Raw genomic sequence first — 23,803 nt, 5'->3', positions numbered from 1 at the left:
CTGCAGTTGCTTTGAAAGAAACAAATGTATTTTAATTTGCATATATCTGTGCACTGAAGAATTTTGAACATGCCTACAAGTTATCTTAAATATTTTTCAGTTTGAATTTTAAAGTTAAAAAAACTGCTTTATAGTCATGAATTATAGTATACTGTCACAGTGTCAACTATTTTTTTCAAAAGTAAATGATAATTAAAATTTTCTCAAAGTTACCTGTTATAATATCGGCCTCCCATCATAAACTGATTGTTTGGTGTAGGGCATATTTTAAATCGTTGAATATTTTCACTAGTCCGAAAATAAAGTGAATAGTCACCAGGAGTATTATCTGAGGGCCTCACAAGAAAACTGCAGACTTGGCCCACTATAAAATAAATAAATAAATATATATATATAAATAAATAAGCCATTAGTTTTACTCCCTAATTATCAGTTTTTAAAAAGTATTAAGTAATTTAACAACAATAAACATTCAAAACTCATAAAGATATGATACTTTCTCACCAAAAATGTGTTGCATAAAAACTTAATTTTGTATTTTATGATTTATGAGTCCTAACTACCCTGATATTACTTGTTTTTATTACATAAAAACACAGGTTAGAAACTTGCAGTAGTGGCTTATAGTTAATGATGTCTTTATTGGCCATAACTTGAAAGAACAAACTAACCACATAGGACACTGGTGAGCACTGATAAGTCTAAAAGAATTCAAGTGAATTTTGCTAAATAGCCTATACAGTGCTTCTTATTAAACATCTAGAAGTAAGACTGTAGTAATTACTCAGGTCCTACAAAGGCAGAGTGAAAACAAGTGAAACATGTATATTATTCAAAGGCAATATAGAATGTATTCCATTTGAAGATGCAAATTATCATGATAAATATTACAATATTATTTTAAAGAGGTCTTTCTGATATAGTCAACTGGCAATGATCTTAATCTGAGACACATTGACCTTTCTGTTCAAGTCTGAATAACCAGAAAAGATCAAGAATGGATGCTTTTAGAAAAGAACAAACACAGAGTATTAGATATTGTTCTTATGTCAAGTACTGAATTTCAATCATCTACTCAACACATAATTCAAGGGAAAAAAAAAACATTTAAAATTCAGTAGGTATCACAGCACAGTGAGTATTTTATTTCCATGCTGATAGCTGAAAGCACGTCATTTTGGTTGTGTGCTTGGGCTTTATCACTATCATATAGCAACTGGGTTAGTCTAGTTTGTATTTTCAATGTGAATATTTCTCAAATTGCCTTAAATCTTTCAAAAGAACAAAGTACTAATTACATAAAAATGCAGTGCGCTCTAACTTGAAGTAATACAATGACAACATTTAGTGATCTATTCATTTAAAACTAGGGCTTCTATGTTACATATGGCAGCCTACTACTAGTCTTACTAGTCTCCAATCTACCAGACCTACTAGTCTCAAATCTCCATAAGTTAAGGCTTACTGAAGTAATATTTTGTAATTTAGTGTTAAATGTTCAGTTATTATGAGTTATGGCAAGATTGTTTTAAATTAAATAGTAAAGTCAATACAACTAAACCTTCATGCATTTCTATTACTATACTGTTGAAGAAAATTATTAACTGTACACTGTAAATAAGATCAATTTATATAATTCTACAAGTGCACAAAGAGAAAGGTGTAAATATTTACAGCTATTGTACACAAAAACTTGAAAACATACTATACTTCTATAGGAGGCTAGTAATAAACTAAGGTATACAGCAGAAAGTTTATAGTCATTAAACAAAAACTTACATTACAGATATATAGTATAAACTAGACTCTTATAAAGAAAATGTGTTCTGTGTTCCTGTGAGTGGATGAAGTGTATGTGTAGTGATAAGGAAAAGAAATAAACTGAGACTCCCCCCCCAAAAAAAAATAACAATCTACTAGAAAAACAGAAGACTCTCCTTTGGCTCGTTTGGTACTATTTCCATGTAAGATGGCAAAAGCTTGGGGTAGAAAACAAAGGAAAACAAATTCCACTGAGTTTTATAGTATATACATTACAAACAAAACCCAGGAATGCCAATTCCTCTGTCCAGGCAAGAAATTACAGTGTGCATAAATATCAAGTGAATGATAAATGTTTGTTTTGCTCTTTTATTAAAGTAATTAGTAAAGGAAAGTAAATATACAAATACCTGTCATTAGTAAAGTATAAGCTTCTTGTTTGGAAATTTTCCCATGGAACCATCTTAAAAAGAGAAAATATATATATGAAAATAAACCCTTTGCATCTATTGTATGATTAAAATTAACACCATCGGATTAATTCAGCTAACAATGAATACAGCATAGCACAGCTGATGAGATTAGCTCATCCCTTTTTTTTCAAAGATGTATTTGTCTAATTTTATAAGAGAGAGTAAGAATGACAGGGCTGCAAAATAGTTCACTTGGACAGTGTGCTGATTTGCCTTGTGAACAAGCCAGGTTTGAGCCTGGCCCCACCAAGCTGAAGAAAGCTACAGTGCTGGGGTTTCTTTCACTCTCTCTCCACCTATTTACAGTGTTTTGAGAGAGAGAGAAGTATCACCTTCTCTCAAAGTTAATTTCCCATTCTCTTTTTCAAATAAAGTCGTTATATTTGAATGATACCCTACTGACAGCTTGGCAGTGATGTACCTAGTTGAGAGCGTGTGTTACAATACACAAGGATCCAGGCTCAAGCCCCTGCTACCCATCTACAGTGAGGACACTTCGTAAGTAGTGAAGCAAGTCTGCAGGGGTAGGGTGGGGGAGGTGGATGTGTGTCTCTCTCTGTCTCACCTCTTTCCTCCCCCACACCCTTTTCAATGTCTCTGTCCTATCAAATGAAATAGAAAAAAAAAAAAAATATGCAGGATTTATAGTGCCTACACAAAGCCTAAGCAATGATACCGGTGGCAATAAAAACAAATCAATAAATCAAATACCTTACTGAAAGTCAGAAAATAGGATTGAATGATTAACAAGAGTAGGATTCAACATCAAGGACTGAAAAAATGATTTAATATCTCAATTTTTTTTGAGCTAAAGGCTTATCAGATTAGACTGCTAGAGTATATATTCTATGTGCTAAATCTTTTGAAATTGTAAATGATGGTATAGTAAAGAGCTCTAGCTAATATGAACTGTTTAAATGGTATCTTTCTCATTGTTTTAATTAGACAGGGCAAGCACCTTACTGCAAACACTTTCTATCAGCCTCCTATATTTTTATTAAATACAAAATTTCATCTGTCATCTATCACTATTCTTGCAACATTGTTCCATACCAAAGGGAAATAATTCCATGTACCTTGATCTCTATTAAAGAGGAAAAATAAGAAAGATCGAGATTACTGTAACCTGAGATTACTGTAACCTAATTACAGGAACATATACACCTAGTCAACTTGCCTACATTCTCTGCATGTCTTCTCTAAGCATTAATCAGAATTTTATTCATATATATAATGATACTGGTAATGGACAGACTTCAAACTATTGGTTTGTCAGAAAAAGACAAGACTAATTTTTCTATAAATTTTTCTATGCAAAAACAAGTTGTGACTTTTCCGACAATCCAATAATATAATCAGCAGGGCATAATCTCACAGACTATTTTACGCAGGACAGTAAGCAAAATGTGACAACAAAAACAATGCATTATGAACCAGCAAGAAATTAAAGTTATTCAGAACTGTGACATTCATTAGATCATTAAAGTTATTATTAGTTTCAAGATAAAAGATCTATATATGTTGTAAGTCACAGGGTTAATTAAAAATAAGACTTCATCACAAGGTCTTTAAAACAATGTATGAGTTTCTAGACCTATTTTAAAAAAAAAAACTTGTGAGAATTATAGTGGTTATTTTGGGAGGTGGGAGGCTGGGGAGACAGAACTCTGGTGGTGGGTGTAAACTTACTATTAATGAAAAATTTTAAAAAAGATAAATTAAGTGGTCCAGGAGTTGGAGCAGTGGATAAAGCATTGGACTCTCTAGCATGAGGTCCTAAGTTCGATCCCTGGCAGCACATGTGCAAGAAAGATGTCTGGTTCTTTCTCTCCTATCTTTCTCATTATTAAATACATAAAATGTTAAAAAAGAAAATACATATGTCAGTCTAAAAGGTGACTTTAATTTCAGACAGAAAGAAAGGGGGCAGAGAGAAAAGAGAAGATATTACAGCACCACTCCATCTATCAAATTTCCCTTGGTAACATATCTGCTGCTCCAACGTGCCTGAGGCTCAAGCCTGGGTCTGTGTGTATGCTCTCTTCTTAGCTGGGCTATCTCCCAGACCCTCAGTTTTCTTTGAAAATACTTTTTGTGGAATTTTTCCAGCTGGACTAGCAATTGTTCCTAATGATTAACACAAACTCACATTTTGCCTTCGTGTGGGTCTTCTTCACGGCCCTAAAGGGGAAAACATTAAGATGCTGTTTTATATAATGAACTATGAATCCATTTTTATAAAAAGTTATCTTCAAATGCCTAAAAACTACCCATCATATTTACCGACATATGTAAAAGAAAGGATATTCATATTCAAGAAATGTCTCTTCCAAACTCTCCTTTACTCTTTTCCCCTTGCTGGAACCACAAGTGTTTTATCTCCCCCCCATCTTAAGCTATTATAGTAGACACAGCTAATAAAATTACAGCAAGAGCCCATTTTCTATCATACAACCCCCATCTATATATACCAGTAATAACTCAACTTTACCTGCATTAAGAAACATGAAGAGAACCTAGGCTTAGGGGGAAAATGTTTTGCAGACAGACGCCTATCAAGGAACGATCAGAAGTTGTGCCCGTGTCAACAATTGTAGTGCAAAAACTATCAACCTCCTCATAAAGTGACAAGAGATAAAAAGTTTTAAACCAGGCCTTTAAAACCTCTCTGTATGCCATCAAATTCTTTTTTTTTAATTTTATTAGTGATTTAATATTGATTTACAAAATTACATGTCAATAGGGGTAAAATCCCACACTGTCCCCACCACCAGAGTTCTGAATCCCCAATCCCTCCATTGCAAGTCTCAGTAGTTCTCCTAAGGTTTGCAGACCTTAAATATTATTCCTACAACTGTCTACATTTGTACATAAATCCCCGTTTTCTTCCAGGTCCCATCCTCTCTCCCCCTCCAAGCCTCACATAACCCTACAACCACATCTAAAAGTTTCTCCCTTTTTCCTCCTCTCTCTCTGGGTCCTGGTGTAGCTGGAGCTTAAAACCCCGTATCCTCTTTCTCCTATCACTTCTCCCCCACTGGGAGTATGAATCAAAATTGCTTGTAGGGTTCAGAAGGTAGGAGTTCTGGCTTCTGTAACTGCTTCTCTGATGAATGTGGGTATTTGTGCCAACAAATTCTCACCTTATAACCAATTCCTTTATCATGTAATTTACTCTTTATCTCTTTAGGTGTCTAAGCACAGAATATATAACTGTTTGATAATCTACATTTTTCCACAACTAAAGCATGTTATTCAGTCTCTCTCCCAACTGAACTATTTTGGCACTTATAATGTCCTGTCTACAAACTGTATCTATCTCAAATATTGCCTCTAGTTAGTGAGGCGTTTTAAGTCTCTAACTATAAATACTGTGGTTTATTTTGATGGAAAAGACATTCTTGTTTCATCATCATTTCAACTTTACCTAACTTTATTCAGTATTTCTAGTGTTCATGATACAGTAGTGGTACTCATACCACTGTAGTCATTATAAACAATGTAAGATCTTAAATGTAATTGGTTAACAGCCACTATACCACAGCATTAGCACAATGCTGGGAATGTAATTTTTGCTATCAGCTGAACTGTCATTTTAGCATCTAGCACAGTACCTGAGCTTTGCTTAAATAACAAAGAAAACAAAAAAATATTCAGCGGTACATAAATTTACCTCTATCAGTTTGAGTCTCACTAGTTAAATATCTAGTCAAACTAAAAATCACTCACTGAATGCCTACTACATTACAAAGTAGTATGCTAAAAATAATCATAAAATAACAACAGTCACTGCCCAAAAGTAATTTTTATATGAGAGGGCTACAAAATAAATTATGATATACTACGTAAAGGAATGAAGAATTAACAAGGTATTATGAAAACATAGTAGGAAATAATTTTGTCTAAGAGAATCTAGAAAAGTCTCTGGGAAAGGAGTGCTATCTGAACTGAACTGACAAAAGGGAAATTAAATATTTTAAGAGAGTCCAAGCAAGGCAAGAGAGTAGGAAGAGGAAAAACGTAAGCATGTAGACATTTATTTGTTCGATCAACATTTACTGAATGCCTACTAATGCCAAGAACTATTCTAGGCATTGAGGGTCCATAATCAACTCACAAACAACAGTGACTAAAAATTTAGAATGATAAATTCCTTAAATAAAAAACTGAGCATCAGAAATCTAGACAATCTCCAAATGGACTTTCAATCTGTAATGAATCACTATGTTCCTAGAAGTTAACTATAAAAATTACTCAATGTTAGGTTAGAAACTGTTCCTAACTTTACCTTGGAATTTTGCCACTATTAATTCAAAATATGACTATATTCGTTTTTAACAATCACATCTCATTATTCACTCAGTTATTAGTGCTCTTTTTTCCATTCCTTGTATTTATGTTAGGTCATTTCTCCTTATCTTAAAAAGAGCTAATTTTTCTGTTCTTATTTGATAACTTTCACTTATTAAAATTTATCTTGCTAAATTTGAATCAGAATTCCCAGAACTCAAAAAAAAAAAAAAAATCTCAAACTACATTGCAATTCCTTTACAAAATCACAATTGGGAGCTGGGCAGTGGCGCAGCAGGTTAAGCGCATATGACACAAAGTGCATGGACCTACATAAGGATCCCAGTTCAAGCCCCCAGCTCCCCACCTGCAGGAGGTTCCCTTCGCAGGCAGTGGAGCAGGTCTGCAGGTGTCTATCTTTCTCTCCCCCCCACCTTTCCCTCCTCTCTCCATTTCTCTCTGTTCCATCCAACAACAATGACAGCAACAACAACAACAAACAACAAGGGCAACAAAAGGGGAAAAATTAAAAATAAAATTTAAGGGGGTCGGGCGGTGGCACAGTGGATTAAGCGCACGTGGCGCAAAGTGCAAGGACGGGCGTAAGGATCCCGATTCGAGCCCCCGGCTCCCCAAACCTGCAGGGGAGTCGCTTCACAGGCGGTGGAGCAGGTCTGCAGGTGTCTATCTTTCTCTCCCCGTCTTCCCCTTCTCTCTCCATTTCTCTCTGTCCTATCCAACAACGAACAACATCAACAATGGTAAGAATAATAACCACAACAAGGCTACAACAAAGGCAACAAAAGGGGGAAAAAATGGCCTCCAGGAGCGGTGGATTCATGGTGCAGGCACTAAGCCCAGCAATAAGCCTGGAGGAAAAAAAATAAAATAAAATATAATTTTAAAAATAAATCACATTCAAGAGGGGGGAAAGGCGAAAGCCAAACACAGAAGTTTTAACTAAGAAATTTCACAATAAAATCAACACAGATTGAAAAGATGCTTTAGTCTGAACTTTCTGGGTGTGCATTTGAGTATAAAATAAATCACTCTCACACAGTAGAATAAAGAGTACCAATTGAGGTACTAGGAGTTCTAATCCCAGCTTTTGCATTAACTATGCAGGCTATGAGTCGAAAACTGTCACACCATTGCTCAATGACTTTTTTTTTCCATTTAATATTGATTTCTACCTATCCTCCTCTGGTTGCCAGAAAAGAAAATAGCCCCCCCCCCAAAAAAAAAAAACCTCCACTTGGCCCCCTCCTTCCTGAAGCAGTTATTAGAACATAAGTTTCATTCAACATATTACCAGGCACAACATAAAAATATAAGCAGCTCCCTGGGTTGTAAAAGTTAACAGTTAACATTCCATCTAGTCAGATAAACTCAAAAGGGAAAGTGGAGTTTAAAATTATATATGCTTGTTTCCGTGACAGTGTGTATTCAAAATGCCCCCTTAAACTTTGACTGTCTTCCTCAAAATGTACAAACATGAGACTTTATACTGTGTGGTTAGATTACTGGCAATGTATTATGTGATAATAACAAAAGCAAGGGGAATACTCAAAATGTAGAGCTATGTCATAATACAGCATAATGTCACTAAGTGTTTCCAAGGTTTATTAGAAACTGTGCATGTATTTGGAGATAAAAGAATTGGAAAGCAAATGTATAGGATCATACTGTGGCATAACATCATTTAGGAGGACGACCAGGACAAAAAAAAAAAAAAAAAAAGATAAAGCATTATGCTCGCATAGTCTTAACTCCTAGACTTTCAATGGAACTTTGTGAAAACTGAAAACTAGTCTGGGTATGTTCTGCAAAATAAACATTTACTAAAAGCAAATATATCTAAATAAAAAAACCCTAACACTAATAATATAATTTCCAAACTATTATTCATAGATAATTTACCTAATTATACACACATTCAAATTGCTACGACACATTTGGCACCGGAGTAAGGAATACAAAACTTACTACTTCTTCTACAAGGTCTTCTACAATAAGGCCTTGTTCATCTGTTCTTAGGTTTGTAACCCACATCCATCCATCTTCTAATTCATTATGAACGATAAACATATCTCCTTTTAAGAAACTGAAAAATAAAATTATAAAGTTATTAAAATTAAATGTGAATTTAGAACAGCTTTGAACAATTATGTGCTACAACACAGGGCTTATGTTTTGAAACATGCAAGACTAAATACTCCACATTTTTTTCATGTTTCTGGCACTAGTACACGTAGAATTCTGAAGAAATTTAAGAGGTAAAACTTAATTTCCTTAAGGGAAAAATGGGTTAATTAACGGTACCTGCACTATTCTGGTCATGCTACTATTAGATCCAAATCAGAATTTGTGCAAACAATAATTGTACATATATTATACAGTGTGGGTTATAACTCTAAGAAAACTGAACTGAAAAGTTACAATATTTCAGATTTAGGTTAAAAAAAATCATATACATGAGATGAAGATAATTAACTGTTCTCATATACATGAGAATTATTTTAGGAAACCTAGTTTTAAGAAGAATTAATCTTATCATGCAGAACCTTATGAAAATTTGTGTTTTCCTTATAAAAATATTAGGGCTTATTTAATTCACATGGGTATCAAAGATATATTAAGTATAACATTATTTCTCTTAAAGTGTACCAAGGAGCACAAGACTACATGCATGTTTCTTTTTTTTTTTTTTCCCTTTCCCTGTTACTCATTCTTGAGAATAGGAACTCATATACAACCTAGATTATTTGTATTGAATCTAGATGCTTTAAACCTCTACAAAAGTAGAGGTGAAATTAATTGGGAATGTATTAACAATGACTTGAACTTTTTCCCTTTTTTACTTGAAGGAATATCTCTGGATACTAAGGTTACAAAATCAGTTGAAAACCACTACTGACTCCACATCTAAATCAATATCTGTTTTTCCTTTCATGAAATTTTCAGACTTAGTAGTCTCTAGAATATCCTGTTTCATTGTAACTGTCATACATAAATAAAAATTAAAAATTAGAAGAATACAGGGCAGGGGAGATATCAGAGTAGTTATGCAAAAAAAAAACACTCATGTCTGAGGCTCTGTGATCTAGGGTTTTATCTTCAGCACTACCATGAAACTGGAGCTGAGCAGGCAGATGACGTCACCGAGGTGTCTTGGAACCTCACCTTCCCAGAGCTCTACCCATCTAGGGAAAGACAGAGACAGGCTAGGGGTATGGATCGACCTGTCAATGTCCACTGTTCAGCAGAGAAGCAATTACAGAAGCCAGACCTCCCACCTTCTGCACCCTATACAGATCTTTGGTCCATACTTACATAAGGGTTAAGCACAGGGACACCTCTAATGGAGGAGATGGGATATGGAACTCTGATGGTGGGAACTGTATGGAATTAATTATACCCCTTTTATCCTCTAATCTTATTCATCATTATTAAATCACCAGTAATATATATATATATATATATATACATATATATATATATATATATGTAAAACAAACATTTCAGCAATATCCTAAAGCCTTCTTTAGGAAAACAATGTTAATTTTATTTAATAAGCATTTCCTAATGTCAGTAACTGTAAATCTCAATGTACATACACAGTTTCTTTTCAATTAACATTTATTTATATCCCAAAGAATAATCTACATGTGTATTTTGTGATTTACAGATGTATATATGATAAAACCTGTGTTTAAAAATTAAAAGTTATTATTAAGAGTACAGAATAAAGCAAAACTTCTTCCTTCTTACACTATTAGGGACAATCTAATAAAAGCTCATTTATCGGGAGCCGGGAGGTGGCTCTGCAGGTCAGGCGCACATGGCGCAAAGCACCAAGGACCAGCGTAAGGATTCCAGTTCGAACCCCCGGCTCCCCACCTGCAGGGGGTTTGCTTCACGGGCAGTGAAGCAGGTCTGCAGGTGTCTTTCTCTCCCCCTCTGTCTTCCCCATCTCTCTCCATTTCTCTCTGTCCTATCCAACAACGACATCAATAACCACAACAATAGTAACAACAACGATAAAAAGGGCAACAAAAGTTCATGTATCTAACATCTTGAGTCCCTGTCACTGTTCATACACATCTATAATGTGTACAAATAAGATGACACAGGAGTACGAGAAACAGTGGACTCGCGGTTGGCAGTGGCGCACTGCAGGAGCACAGTATAGGCTTCTATAGAGTACAGATCAAGTAGACTACAGAGTCCGTGCTTGAGGACACAGATTCAAGCCCCCCAATCCCAAGCCACAAGGGGTAAGCTTCTCTTCATCTTTAGTCTCCCTTCCCATCTATTTTTCTGTCTTATCAAATAAAAAGAGAAACATGATCTCAGTGCCAGTGACACTTCTGCCCTGCCGCAATGCTATTATCTCAAAACCTTTCCAGTTCAAGAGCAACAGATTCCCCAAATCCTTCAAATACCTATTCATGAGGTTACTTCATAGTATACCTTATTTCATCAGTCTCTGGTACTTTTGTGTAAGGGAGAATGGCTCGAACACGCCTTCTGTCTTCTACTGGCTAGGAAAAGAAAAGAAAGGTTTACAAGAGATACATTATTATTTATTTTTTTTATGTCAAAGTCAAACCAGGCCTGTCCAGATATACTTAAAGTTAAGAAAAATACACATTTAAAACTCCATTGTATCTTCCAAACTATTTTTTTACTAAGGTCTAAATACTCAAAAGCCAGAAAAAGTATGTGTTTTTACATATATATCCAGAGCCTCATGCACACTTGATGGTACTCATCTGGGTCACTTTTTTCCAGACACACAGAAACACCACAGCACGGACCCACACGTGTCAAGAGCTGACCTGCAGACCATTCCATTATTTCCCCCAATAAAATGATAAACCATGTTTAAATCGTTCAGTTTAAATTACTATTAGGGGTTGGGCTGTAGTGCAGCAAGTTAAGCTCACATGGCGCGAAACTCAAGGACTGGAGTTAGGATTCTGGTTCAAGCCCCAGGCTCTCTGCGAGGGGGGGGGGGGGGGGAGATGTCGCTTCACAAGTGAAGCCGGTCTGCAGGTGTCTTATCTTTCTCTCCCCATCTCTGTTGTCCCCTTCTTTCTCCATTTCTCTCTGTCCTATCTGGCGACAACATTAATAATAATAATACCCCAACAATGATAAACTTCTATTAACATAACCTATTTCCCTTTTTTCCCAGTTCTCCATATTTTCCTTTATTAAAAATGTCCTCAGTTTCCATCTGACCCTATAAACAGAACTCAAATTTTATAATTGTTTTTTGAATTATAATTAACATTATGAGAAATTAAACAGAGTTAACCTCATTATTACGGTGAAATAATAGAATTTGGAAATATCGTATTAGCATTTCACTTGCCTCTGGTGGGGCAACTGGATAAAGTAATTTTTCTCCTTTAAGCAAACAGGAAACATGACTATAATAACCTATAAGGTCTGAGAGTGAAGAAAAGCGTCTCCCACCAATGTAGTAATCTCCACACATAGCAATGATCCTATTGACACAGGAAAACAATGTAACAAAAAATTTTAGAGTCAAAACTATTGAAGACTTCCATAAAAGGTTATAAATCTATAAGTTGCACATACTTTACATCTCCATATAAAAATATCAGTTGATATCTTTATTATACATAGATTACTTGGTCATTTCTTTTAAAAATGTAGGCATACATCTGATACAAAGCATTTATTAAACCTATAAATTTATCCTAAGATATCTCCTCTCATTTTCTGTACTGATGGCTGAGAAACAAATGTTAGTAACTTTTCTCTAGTTAAAAGTAGCTTAGTGGTCTGGGAGGTAGCACAGTTGAGTCAGTCTCTCTCTCTCTCTCTCTCTATAGCACAGTTGAGTCTCTCTCACTCTCCCTCTCCCCCTCCCCCTCCATCCCTCTCATTGATAAATAAAATTTAAAAAAAATAAAAAGCAGCTTAAAAACTCTCACTACAAAATTACAAAGTAATTTTATATTCTACATATAATAGTATTCTAACTTATTTTCAAAATCAAGGTTACACAGCATTTTTAAATGATTTACCTATTAAATGGAAGGTGGGGGTAAGGTTACAGAGCAGCACTGTGGCACATGGGGTACGTGGGATCTTATGCTGAGAGCTCAGTGCTTTATCCACTATGCCACCTCCCAGGTCATGGTATACAAGTATTCTATAAGTTTGCACTATAGGTACTAGATAATTATTTTTCTATTTGTTTCATAAAAAATGAAATGGAATGTCAAAATTTATGGAACACATTTATACATACCAACATGGTATCTGTAATAGAAAATCATGCCAATTTTTCAATTGAAATGAATACTTCCAAAATTTCAGAAAAGTGAAGCTAAATGAAGGATATACGCCTTGACATTTAAAAATTATTCCTGGCATTTATTACTCTGTAGCCTAAAAGCACACATCACCTTTATTTCAACTTCACCTCTCAAGTTTGTTTGTAATCTGTGTAATTTTAAAAGTTATTATTTGAAGTGGCACAGTAATGCCCAACTAAATTATAAATATTTAGTATTTATACATGCCACTGATTAAATCATTTAAGAGAACATAAATTTCCATCATTGAAACACCACTAACTCACTTTTTTTTTTAAATCAGTTAGGTTTACAAATTCTACAAAACAGCATTAATAAAGGGAATAAATACTTACCTAAAATGATTGACAATATTTGTCTGACTAAGAAATGAAAGTACAAAGGACCCTGGCCTTCGATCACTCTCTCTTATAAGGTAACTGCCGGACTTCCCTGCCTGTCTCAGGCGTTCTTCCGCTATAGTTCTATCAAGTTTTCCATGATACCACCTGAGAGGAAAAAGAAATTAAAAATTAAAACATGAACTGTGAGATTACTACAGTTAAAAAAAAATGATAAAGCTTTTAAGTCCCTATGTGCAATTTATTCACTTACATTTTACTCAAAACTAGTAAACCCAATTTTTAACTCAACTGCTTTTAACTTCTCTCCAAAAAATTTCATTTGTTCTACAAGCTCTGGTCTAATCATTTCACCTATAAACCTTTCTCATTTCTGCCCATCAGCCACATTTAGTAGATCTACGTGTCATGGTACTATCAAATCCTCCAGAGAGCAGAAATCTGCCACCCCAAAATACGTCTTTGACTTGATGTTAGGATAAAGGTCCTGAAAGTAGATTTGACTTTAAAAATCACTTCTAGATATAAATTAAAAATTATATAAATATTATATCATGATTTTACTTTAAAAAATAGGAGTAACAAACAAATGGATAAAAAAATTAACTTATTGCCTTCCTATTTATACTAAGGTCTGGCATACTGCATATGGTATCTGTGAGAAAATTAGCCCATTCTTGCATTTACATAGGAAGAATCACACTGCCTAAAGGCTTCTGGTCTAACTTCCTACTCCAAAATGAAGCTGATTATTCTGCTGGTCTAAAGATGCCCTAGGCCATGACTACATATTTTAATTCAACTCCACAGATTTATATAACAAACACGAGAATTAAGTAACCATTGATGTCTTAAACTATACATACCTAATATACTACAAAAAGATCTGCTTAGTTGCTGGCTACCAATCTATGCCTATGAAAACCTCATGGTTGATATGAATAAATATTAACAGATTTCTTGGGTCGACAAAATTGTTCACATGGTATGCCACACACAATCTAGGTTTGAGCCAGGCCCCACTGAAGTCAAGGAAAAGTCAAAGCCATGGTCTCTATCTCTCTCTCTCCCACTCAGCCCCCAGCTCTCGTCTCTATCCAAAAAAAGAAAAAAGGAAAAGTTTTCTCTTCATATGCTACAAGTATATACTACAAAATAAATTCACATTTCTTTCACCAGTCTTCCAAATATAATCTTTGGTACTTGTCTAACTTGAAAAACTCAGAAGACAGTAAGTGTTCACAGGACTGAGGGATATAGTGTAATGGTTATGTGATAAGGCATTCGTGCTTGAGGTTCCGAGGTCCCAGGTTCAATCCCTGGCTGGTACCACGTTAAGTAAGAGCTGAGCAGTGCTCTGGTCAGCCTCTTTCTCTCTCTCATTAAAGTATTTTTAAAACTTTTTAAGAAACATTGCTACTAACATATTTGATATTTAGCCGTAAGTCAGTAATCAAAACTATGATTTGCAGTAATTAAAGTTCAGTTACTGACTCCTTAGTTTAAAACTGAAAATTCTTCAGAAGAATAAAATTTTAATTTATATCTAGAAGTGAATCCTCTTATTTGGAGGCTGTGCACATGTCTAAAATAAAATTTAAAAAATTTAAACATGAAGCCTCATGATAACAGGAAAAAGCTTAAGTGTCAATTGTTAACATTAAATGAAGATGATTAACTTGTTACTCATAAGCCCCAAGTATCTTCCTATTTCCCATTCTTAGCTACCATTTAATCTGGGGAAGAAAGAAAAAAAAAAATCAGATTTTGTTTCTATTGAAGCTTTGATATTAAGAGCACCTTTTCTTGTAATTCTTTTTTGAACACGAGAGTATGCATATGACTTGGAGTTGAAGGTCTATAGCATTCATAAGCTAGAAACTTCCATTGCTCCTGGCAATCACAGGAGGAGATCCTCAGACATACTCTGCCGCTGTCAATATATTCTCTGTGGCGATGACAACGAGTATGCATTTGTAATAATATGCAGTATACTAGTCGCTTCAATTTTCCTAATACATCATGTTAACGATATCTAACACATACTCCATTAAAAGTCAATTATCTCTCTCTTGTGTTGCAATATGGGGGGAAATAGGAAGTTTCAGAAGTAAACACATTCTTCTCAGTAGCTCTGCAATTTTTGCTACAAGATCTTACAGTAAACTATGAAGTTCCTTGACTGCCATCTTCTTGGAAACAATATAATCATTTTAGCTAACAGATCACAACATCCAAAATATACATACCGTACATATTAAATACACAGGCAAGAAGAAAGTCAAACTTGGCCAACAGCAGGGATGATTGCACTTTTAAACTAGAGGAGGCCGGGTAGGGGCACACCCAGCTGAGCGCACACGTCACCATGTAGGACAGGCACAAGCTCTGCTCCCCTCCTGCAGGGGTGACACTTCACTAGCATGAAACATATCTGCCAGTTTCCCTATCTATCTATCTCTATCTATCTCTATCTCCCCCACCCCAATTTTCTCTGTGCTATCAAATAAAATAGAAAAAAAAAATGGCCACAGGGAGCAGTGGATTCAGTTCCAGCATCACCAATAACCCTGGTGGCAATAAAAACTCAATAATGAACAGATCAGATAAGAAAGCTTGGAATCATATAAATTATTTTACAAGCACATATTATGTATTGATTAGTAGAGGCCATCTGAAGAGCCAAAAAGACTTTTATTTTTGCTTTTTAACTGTCTCTCCTGAATAGAAAGAATATTACAATCACTCATGCAATCAGAATGTGTGAATACAATGTTCACGCAAACTACAGAGTTATTTAACACTAGACTGACAAGAGCTTAGATGGAAACTATTACAGTAGAAAATTAAAACAGTGTCCCTATCAACAGACTTCCTTCCTTTAAAAAGGAAACTAAGTTGGAGTTCCCAGCACATCAATCACTTTTACTTTCTACTAAGTCTTTCCACTTCATACTGTCCCTGACAGACACCCAAAATTCCACAGAGAAACACGCATGCCGGAGATCAATCACCGCACTAAAACTCCTTTCCTTCTAGCACCTGAAGCACTTGGGACTCTTGTGTGCCTGACCATACTGTCAAGTGCTCCAGACAGATTTCTTTACACATGCTTGTCCTTTCTGAAATTAAACAGGCTAGTCAGGCAAGTAGTATGTATGCCTAGAATTTTGCTAAAATTACTACAAACCTCCCAAAGACACCCTGAAATTACTTCCTAAACATGGGATGTGTGAAGAAGCACGACGATGCACCACACATGCTCCACCGTGGCTCAATCTCGGGGCACGTCAGGATGGTTCACACCGACGGCAGCCCAACCCCTGGCACAGGAGCAGGAAGGACTGGCAAGGTCAACGCTGCGGCAGCCAGCGCCTTTTTTCATAGTAACACTGAATACTAATTTTAACTTTATAACTTTTAATGACCTGCTAACTCTGTTACATCTAAATGGCTCTTGGCAGGAAACAGAATAATAAAGTTCCCCACCCTTGCCTTAGAAGACTAAAAAGTTCTTCCTTCTCTGTTGCTTGGGTAGGTTTCTTTTTGGTATGAGCTCCCCTTCTCCTACTACATGATTCACAACAAAGCTGTTACTCACTTCAAAGAGTCTTTATTCTTCTTTGATTCAAGAAGTACAAAACCCTCAGTAACGACTATGTATGTATAGGTTCAAACTAACGCAAACCTCAACAGTGTCATGATTTACTCCTTTATCCTGTTTCACTCAGATCCAGTCAAAGACTGAACAATTCCAAATTCTCAAAGTCCTTCTATCTAATCTTTTCCTTTCCCACAGTGAATATGCTTCCTCATCGCGTCCTGTAGCAACTCCTGCAATGGGCTTTCTGGCCTCACGGCTCTTCCGTTCTTTTATATGTCTGCAATACCTCGTGCAGCAGGTATATCTGAATCACAGTGCAACTGCTGAGGTAGAACCACTGCTTACAGAAGAAAATCTAAGTTATTAGCATGACATTCGTTTTTTTACAAGTATTTTCCCAAACTGCACATCAGTACTCACTTCTTATAATGCAGGCATTTTAAAGACTCCACCCCTTTAATCATACTATTTCTTTCATTTGAAATAGCTGCATTGACATTTCTTAGTCTGTAAAAATCCACCTTGTTTTTTACTGTCTAGCTTACTTGGCTGGCCTTCATTAATCATCTTCCATCCCTCCTAGGCTGTTATTTTTTACTTTATGGACTCAGTCATCTCCTCATCTACTTTCTCCATTAAACTGAAAGGCACTTGAGGATACTGGAGGTGTTTAGTTATTTCACAATTTTCTATTCCAACATTTGGCACTCTACTTTGAACACAGTAGGCATTAACAGATAAAGGGTTAAAGGAAAAAAATATCATCACAACTTCCTGTCTACACTGTAACTTTAAAGTCATAATCCATTTCTGAAATTCACTTATTTAGGTTTTATAAGGGCATTTCTAATCATCTAAACCTGCACTTCTCTCTCTCTCTCTCTCCATTTCTGAAATTCACTTATTTAGGCTTTAGAAGGACATTTCTAATCATCTAAACCTGCACTACTCTCCTCTCTCTCTCCCTCCCTCTCCCTCATTCTTCCCCCCATACCCATGCCCTCAGAGTCAAAAATTTCTAGGAGTCATACATCTAAAGACCATTCTTCTTCAAATGATTTAAAATCTAAAAACTGCCTAGTGCACAATGCCTTGTCATTGCATCCATTTTCTTTTTTCTGTCACCACATCTTTAAAATAGAAAAACAAGTAAAAAATATTCGTTCCCAGACCTAGACACCACAAACACCCTACCTGAACTCCCAAGACAGCTGCAATCTACACAGCTTGCTGTCTGGGAGCTGCCTGCTCAGCACCTATTCCTTTCAAGGATAGCACACCTTCTTTTCTGGGGGGGGGGGGGGGGGGAGTCCCTCCAATTCCATCAACATTACTTCTGAAGAAGCTTTTTTCATATTCTTTGAAGAACCAGCCTAGTCATCATTAATCATTTCACAGTGAGCACCTGAACCGAGTAAATGAAATCTTAAATGAGTGGGCAGGGACTTCGTGCATGCACAATTCTACCACTCAGGAAATTCCATTATTTCATTAGTTTAGATAAGAAAAAAAGAGAGGAGGAGAGATAGATGGGGGCATGAAGACATTCTAGCATCACATTGGGATGCATTGGATCGACCTTCCTATGGTGCATCCCGTGAGTACCCATTCATTGGGGAAACTGACGATCTTTCCTAGCCGACTGAATCCACATGGATCCCAGTCACTTTCAAAGCCAGCAACAAGCAGCTCCTGACAGCTTTCAACCTGACGCTGTTGACTGGCTATGGAAGAAGGGCAAACGCTAGAAGAAGCAGCATCACATTTCTTCTAGTCATTACTAACACTTTGTACAATTTATCTCCCTCCTCCAGTAAAAGGTATCTTTTGTCTACATTCATTAAATAAAAGTACTAGAGTTTATTCACAGGGTAGGGTGTTGTGTTGCCATGTGAACAGCCCATGTTCAAGCCCTGCCCCGACACACATGGCTTCCTATCAGTGCTACTGTACAGCTCACTTTGCAATCTCTCCCCACCCACCCAATCTGGAAGCTGGGTAATCTTCCTCTTCCTTAAGGGAGTCAAGTCACTTAAGAGTGTATACCCCTCTTATCCTATAGTTTTGTTAATGTTTCCTTTTTATAAATTAAAAATTAACAAAAAGAAAAAAGAAATGAGTAACAGAATGGCAAAAAAAAGTGTAAAGTTACAATGTCTGCACAAAATATGACTGCATGATACTCTGGTTTCTCTTCAGATGACATGAATCTTCCGCCTTTTACTAAGACTATGTTAACTTCTGCTCAGCCTAAGACTCCATGGTTAATACTAGCAACTAGACACAGAACCAGGCCCTAATCCTGTCTCATCTGTTCTGGCTGAACAGTCTACAGCAAGTCATGACTACAAAAGTCAGATAGGATGACTTGAATACAGGTTTCTGCCTTTTGACAAGTACATTTTTGTAGCTCTCAGCAGTCTGTTACCAGTTTGGCTTTTGCTACTCTCTAAGCTTTAATCACAGTCAATATTCTTAACCTTTCTCAAAAGAACAAAAAGTTGAAAACTTTAGTTTTGTCTTCTTACAAAATGCTTTCTTTCATTGCCAGCTACCATAGGTATGGCTTCTAAATCTTAAACACCTGAAACTGTTTTTGGAAAAAGTGTTAGAAGTGATATCATTTGTTATCATTTTGATTGAGGTGAATGGTCTACGTGTTGCTGCTGACACACGGTGCTATCGCTCATCTCCCAGGAGGGTCTTTGCAGAACACTCCCCCGCAGCTCAGGTCCTTTCCCATCAATACACAACAGGACCCCAAGACTCTCTTCACCCCCTCCTTCCCCAGAGTCCTTTGCTTTGGTGCAATACACCTGAGAAGTAAACCTTATCTCAAACAATTGCATATGATTTTTTTCTTAAAATTTTCTATAGTGTCAGATTTCTGTCATTAGTAGGTAAGAAAGTTCTCTACTAGGACACCCTCCTCCTATCCTCATAAATATTAAAAAGTAACATAAAAACATTTTATTTATAACACTAAAATGAATGAGCTTATCTGCTCAAATATCGTAATGTGTACAAAGAAAAAATATAATCAAAATTCTAGAAAAATCAAAATGTTATGGATACTGACAAACTAATTCTGAAACGCCCATGGGAAAGCAAAAGCATCCTAAATGGTCAATTCAGTAGTAAGAAAACAACAGAGCACGGGCATTATCTGACTTCAAGATTTATTATAAAGGCACAGAATCCAGACAGGGTGGCATTGGTACAAGAGTCAGCAAATACACCAGTGGAACAGAAGAGAGACTCAAGTAATAGACCCACATAAATATAAGCAACTCGTAGTGGACAAAAGAGCAAATTGGGGGCGGGGCGGATGGGACAAGGAGTTCTGGTGGTGGGAATTGTGTGGAATTATACCCCTCTTAACCTATGGTCTTGTCAGTATCTCCATTTTACAAATTAAAAAAAAACATTAAAAAAAAAGCAAAGATAATACAAAAGAGCAAAAGTAAATGGGCAAGAACTAGACATTCTAATGCAAAACAGCAGTGGGTACATGTCATCTAAACATTGCCAAAACCCACAAGCTGTAGAGCAGCAAGAATTAATCTATGCTTGAGCAGTGGAGGATAATGATACAGGTTCAAGTGTTAATAGATGCACCTCTACTGATAATGGGTGAGGTATTTTGCCTTGAACTTAAAGTCAGATTTAGGGGCCAGGTGGTGGCTGGTCTGGTTGAGCATGCACACTGACTGCAATGCACAGGCACCCAGGTTCGAACCCTAGTCCCCACCTGCAAGGGGGAAGTTTCACAAGCAGTGAAGCAATGCTACAGGTGTCTCCCTCCCTTTCAGTCTCCCACTTCCGTCAAATTTCTGCCTCTATTTAAAGTAAATTTAAAAGACAGAATAAAATCTTGTTTTGTTTAAAAAAAAAGTTTGTTTTATAAGTTTTTTAAAAATGAATTGGGGAGGGAGGAAGCCACTCTCCATTATGCCTATATGCAAGCATTCCTCAGTTTACTGGAAATCACTCCTGTTGGTCTGGGAAGAAACTGCAACCTAGTAGAGCATCAACTTGCATGCCAGAGGGCCTAGGAATTGTAGGTTCAATCCCCACACCACTGTATATGCCAAAGCTGAGCAATGCTCTGCTTCTGTCTCTCATTTAAGTTCTTCAAAAATTAAGCTCTTTAAAAGCAGTCCTGCTACTTGTTCATCACCTACCACCATCAAATCTAACATGCATTCCCAAGTCCTATTGCTGTGTAAAAAAAAAAAAAAAAAGTAACCATAAAAAATAATAATAAATAGTAAGATGCATAAGGTTTCAATCAAAACAGGTCAGTGTACTTGGCTGCCAAGAAAAATCATAAAGTAGCAAGTCTAAGAGGCTTCTCCAAACTCTAGAACTCAAATTCAAACCAGTCATGTTCCAAAAATTAACTGCAACCCAGGGTTGCTGACCCACTCTAACAAAGCTCACAGGCAACTAATTGTAGATACAATATTTTACTAATAGTGAGAAAATTAATTTCGGCATTTATTTTTTGACAGCTTATGTTAAATTGGAAGCCAAACTATACCAATGAAGTTGTCCAAAAGATTGATAGAAGAAAGAAAAGTCACCATCCTGCAGCATCATCAAGACAGCAACAATCAATCCAGGCCCAAGTCATCAGCAGATACAAAGGAAGAAAATAAACTTGGGGGGAGGGGTACTGTTCTAGATTAAAGGCAACTCAAGTGTGGGCTGAGTACTAGCTCAGCTGGTGACTTCATAACTGGATGCAGGAGCTCCCAGTTTAATCCCTAGCACTGCATGTAGGGTGTAGTGCTTTGATTCCTTTACTCTCTTCTCTCCCTCCCTCTTATCTGGTATTCTCCACTTCATATGAAATAAAAAAAGAAAATTAAAGCAGACCAGGCTGACAAAATAATTAAATGGAATTTATTAAAATAAAACAGATATAAATGATATAGGGATAACTTAGACAGTTGAATATAAATGGTATGTGGTTAGGTTCTTTGTATTAGGCTATAATCGAGTAATGAGAGCTAATTAACTGTACAGTGGTGGTGGGATGTGGCCTTCGGTAGTGAAGTTAATGTAGCACAGACAGATGCTGATATATAATGATACACAGCTGAAATGTGTGTAATGCCATAACGCAATGACGGTGCTACAAAGGGAAAAATAAATCCTCTCTCCGGAAGTTAGCTGACCACTGACAAGCTTACCTATAATAAGGCTCCACTTTTTGAGTCCATAGTGATTTTTGTCACTTGCAACAATCCCCATACTTAAGGAAACCAACACCACCAGAGTGCTATCACATCTTCTGACAAGAAAACTTGACATCACCCAATCTGGTCCCCTACGCCTACACTGAACTTCTCTGTTCTAGTCTCTTGGAAACAGAGCTGGCAGTCAGCTGAGGTAAAGAACAAACACCTCCTCACAGACCCCTGCAAGCGTCAACCTGGCTTTGACCTAGCACGTTATGATTGGGCCCTCCTCAATCGCTATCGAACAGGCCATGGCCGGTGCGCCACTATGTTCCATCGCTGGGGAGCCAGAGACGACCCGAACTGCCCCTGCAGACAGACTATGACCCACAGAGTCAACGACTGCCACCTCTCCAGATTCAAAGGAGGTCTCGAAACTTTACATCAGGCCCAACCTGATGCTGTTGACTGGCTACGGAAGAAGGGCAAACGCTAGAAGAAGAAGACAAGAAAACTTTTTTTCATCTTTATTTATTGGACAGACACAGGCAGAAATTCAAAGTTCTGAAAGGGAGACAGAGAGGGAGAGAGACAGACACCTGCAGCCCTGCTTCACCACTCATGAAGCTTTCCCCCTGTAGATGGGAACTGAGGACTCAGACCTGGGTCATTGCACACCAACATGTGTGCTCAACTAGGTGCGCACCACCAACCGGCCCCTAGAAAACTTTTAAGTCTTTTGTTTATATTTTTACTAGAGCACTGCTCTGTGGGGAACTAAATCTAGAACTTCAGAATGTCAAGCATGAAAGTCTTTTTTGCTTAGAAAACATCTAATTCATTAGATGTTAATTTCACTGAGATATCATAGTTTAATTATTTGAGAAAACGTGTATTCCTAATGTGTTGTATGACTTCAATGTCAAGACCTGAGGTCGTCATTATGCAAAACCTTTAGTAATACCTCAGCTGTTATTCATAATAATGAATACGAATGTATAATGTAGTTAAGGGTGAGAGGCATTCCTACCAGAAGAAACAGTAAATAGACAACATGTGCAAGTTTTAGGAAATTAATAATAAGGGACCAGGCAGTGGTACACCCAGTAAATGACATATTACCATGTACAAGAACCTGGGCTGAAGGCCCTGGCCCCCACCTGCAGAGGGGAAGCTTTGTGACTGATGAAGCAGGTCTGTAGGTGTCTATCTTCTCTCCTCTCTCTCCCACCCCCAACTTCTCTCAATGTCTGTTCTATCAAATAAAAATTTAAAAAAAAGAGGGGAGGGGAAAGTAAGGGGAGAACTGAGGAAGGCAGAGAAATAAATAATATTAATCATACAAGCAGGGAAAGCATGATAAAATTTATCAAGACAAAATATCCAAAATACATTAAGTCTAAACTAACCCAGCATATAAATAACTACTGCAATAAGAAAAAAAAAAAAACAAGAGGGATAAACTCAGAAATGCGTTAATAAAAGCACTAAAACTTTTTTTCCCCCCAAACCAGAGCACTGCTCAGCTCTGGCTTATGGTGGTACGTACGGGAGGACTGAACCTGGGACTTCAAAGCATCAGGCATGAGAGTCTCTTCACATAGCCATTATGATATCTATCTACCCTGTCATAAACAAAGATTTTTAAAAAAAATCCTAACACACACAAAAATAATTTGCTTAATCAAGTACTATCCTCTTGCAAACAGACAAAAATAGAAAAATTCAAGCCATGATGTAAAAAAATCACATAAAAATGACCAAACAGAAAGTCAGGAGCTGAGAAGTACAG

At 36.6% G+C, this 23,803-nt stretch overlaps 1 protein-coding gene across 1 annotated transcript in view; it reads right to left on the bottom strand.

The window, feature by feature from the left end:
- Nucleotides 1-23,803, bottom strand: part of RASA1 (RAS p21 protein activator 1) — a 75,299-nt gene that overhangs the window by 38,330 nt on the left and 13,166 nt on the right. The window contains exons 2-8 of the mRNA XM_060201141.1: nt 13,216-13,368; nt 11,901-12,040; nt 10,998-11,064; nt 8,511-8,628; nt 4,384-4,415; nt 2,172-2,224; nt 214-364 (exon numbers count right to left, since the gene is read on the bottom strand). Of these exons, the coding sequence (XP_060057124.1) occupies nt 214-364; nt 2,172-2,224; nt 4,384-4,415; nt 8,511-8,628; nt 10,998-11,064; nt 11,901-12,040; nt 13,216-13,368 (714 nt within the window). The remainder of the gene's footprint in view (nt 1-213; nt 365-2,171; nt 2,225-4,383; nt 4,416-8,510; nt 8,629-10,997; nt 11,065-11,900; nt 12,041-13,215; nt 13,369-23,803) is intronic.

This window comes from Erinaceus europaeus, chromosome 11, assembly GCF_950295315.1.
Source record: "Erinaceus europaeus chromosome 11, mEriEur2.1, whole genome shotgun sequence".
Lineage (NCBI taxonomy): Eukaryota > Metazoa > Chordata > Mammalia > Eulipotyphla > Erinaceidae > Erinaceus > Erinaceus europaeus.
Note: the sequence above shows the minus strand (reverse complement) of the source record. Positions and strands in the feature narration are given on the sequence as shown.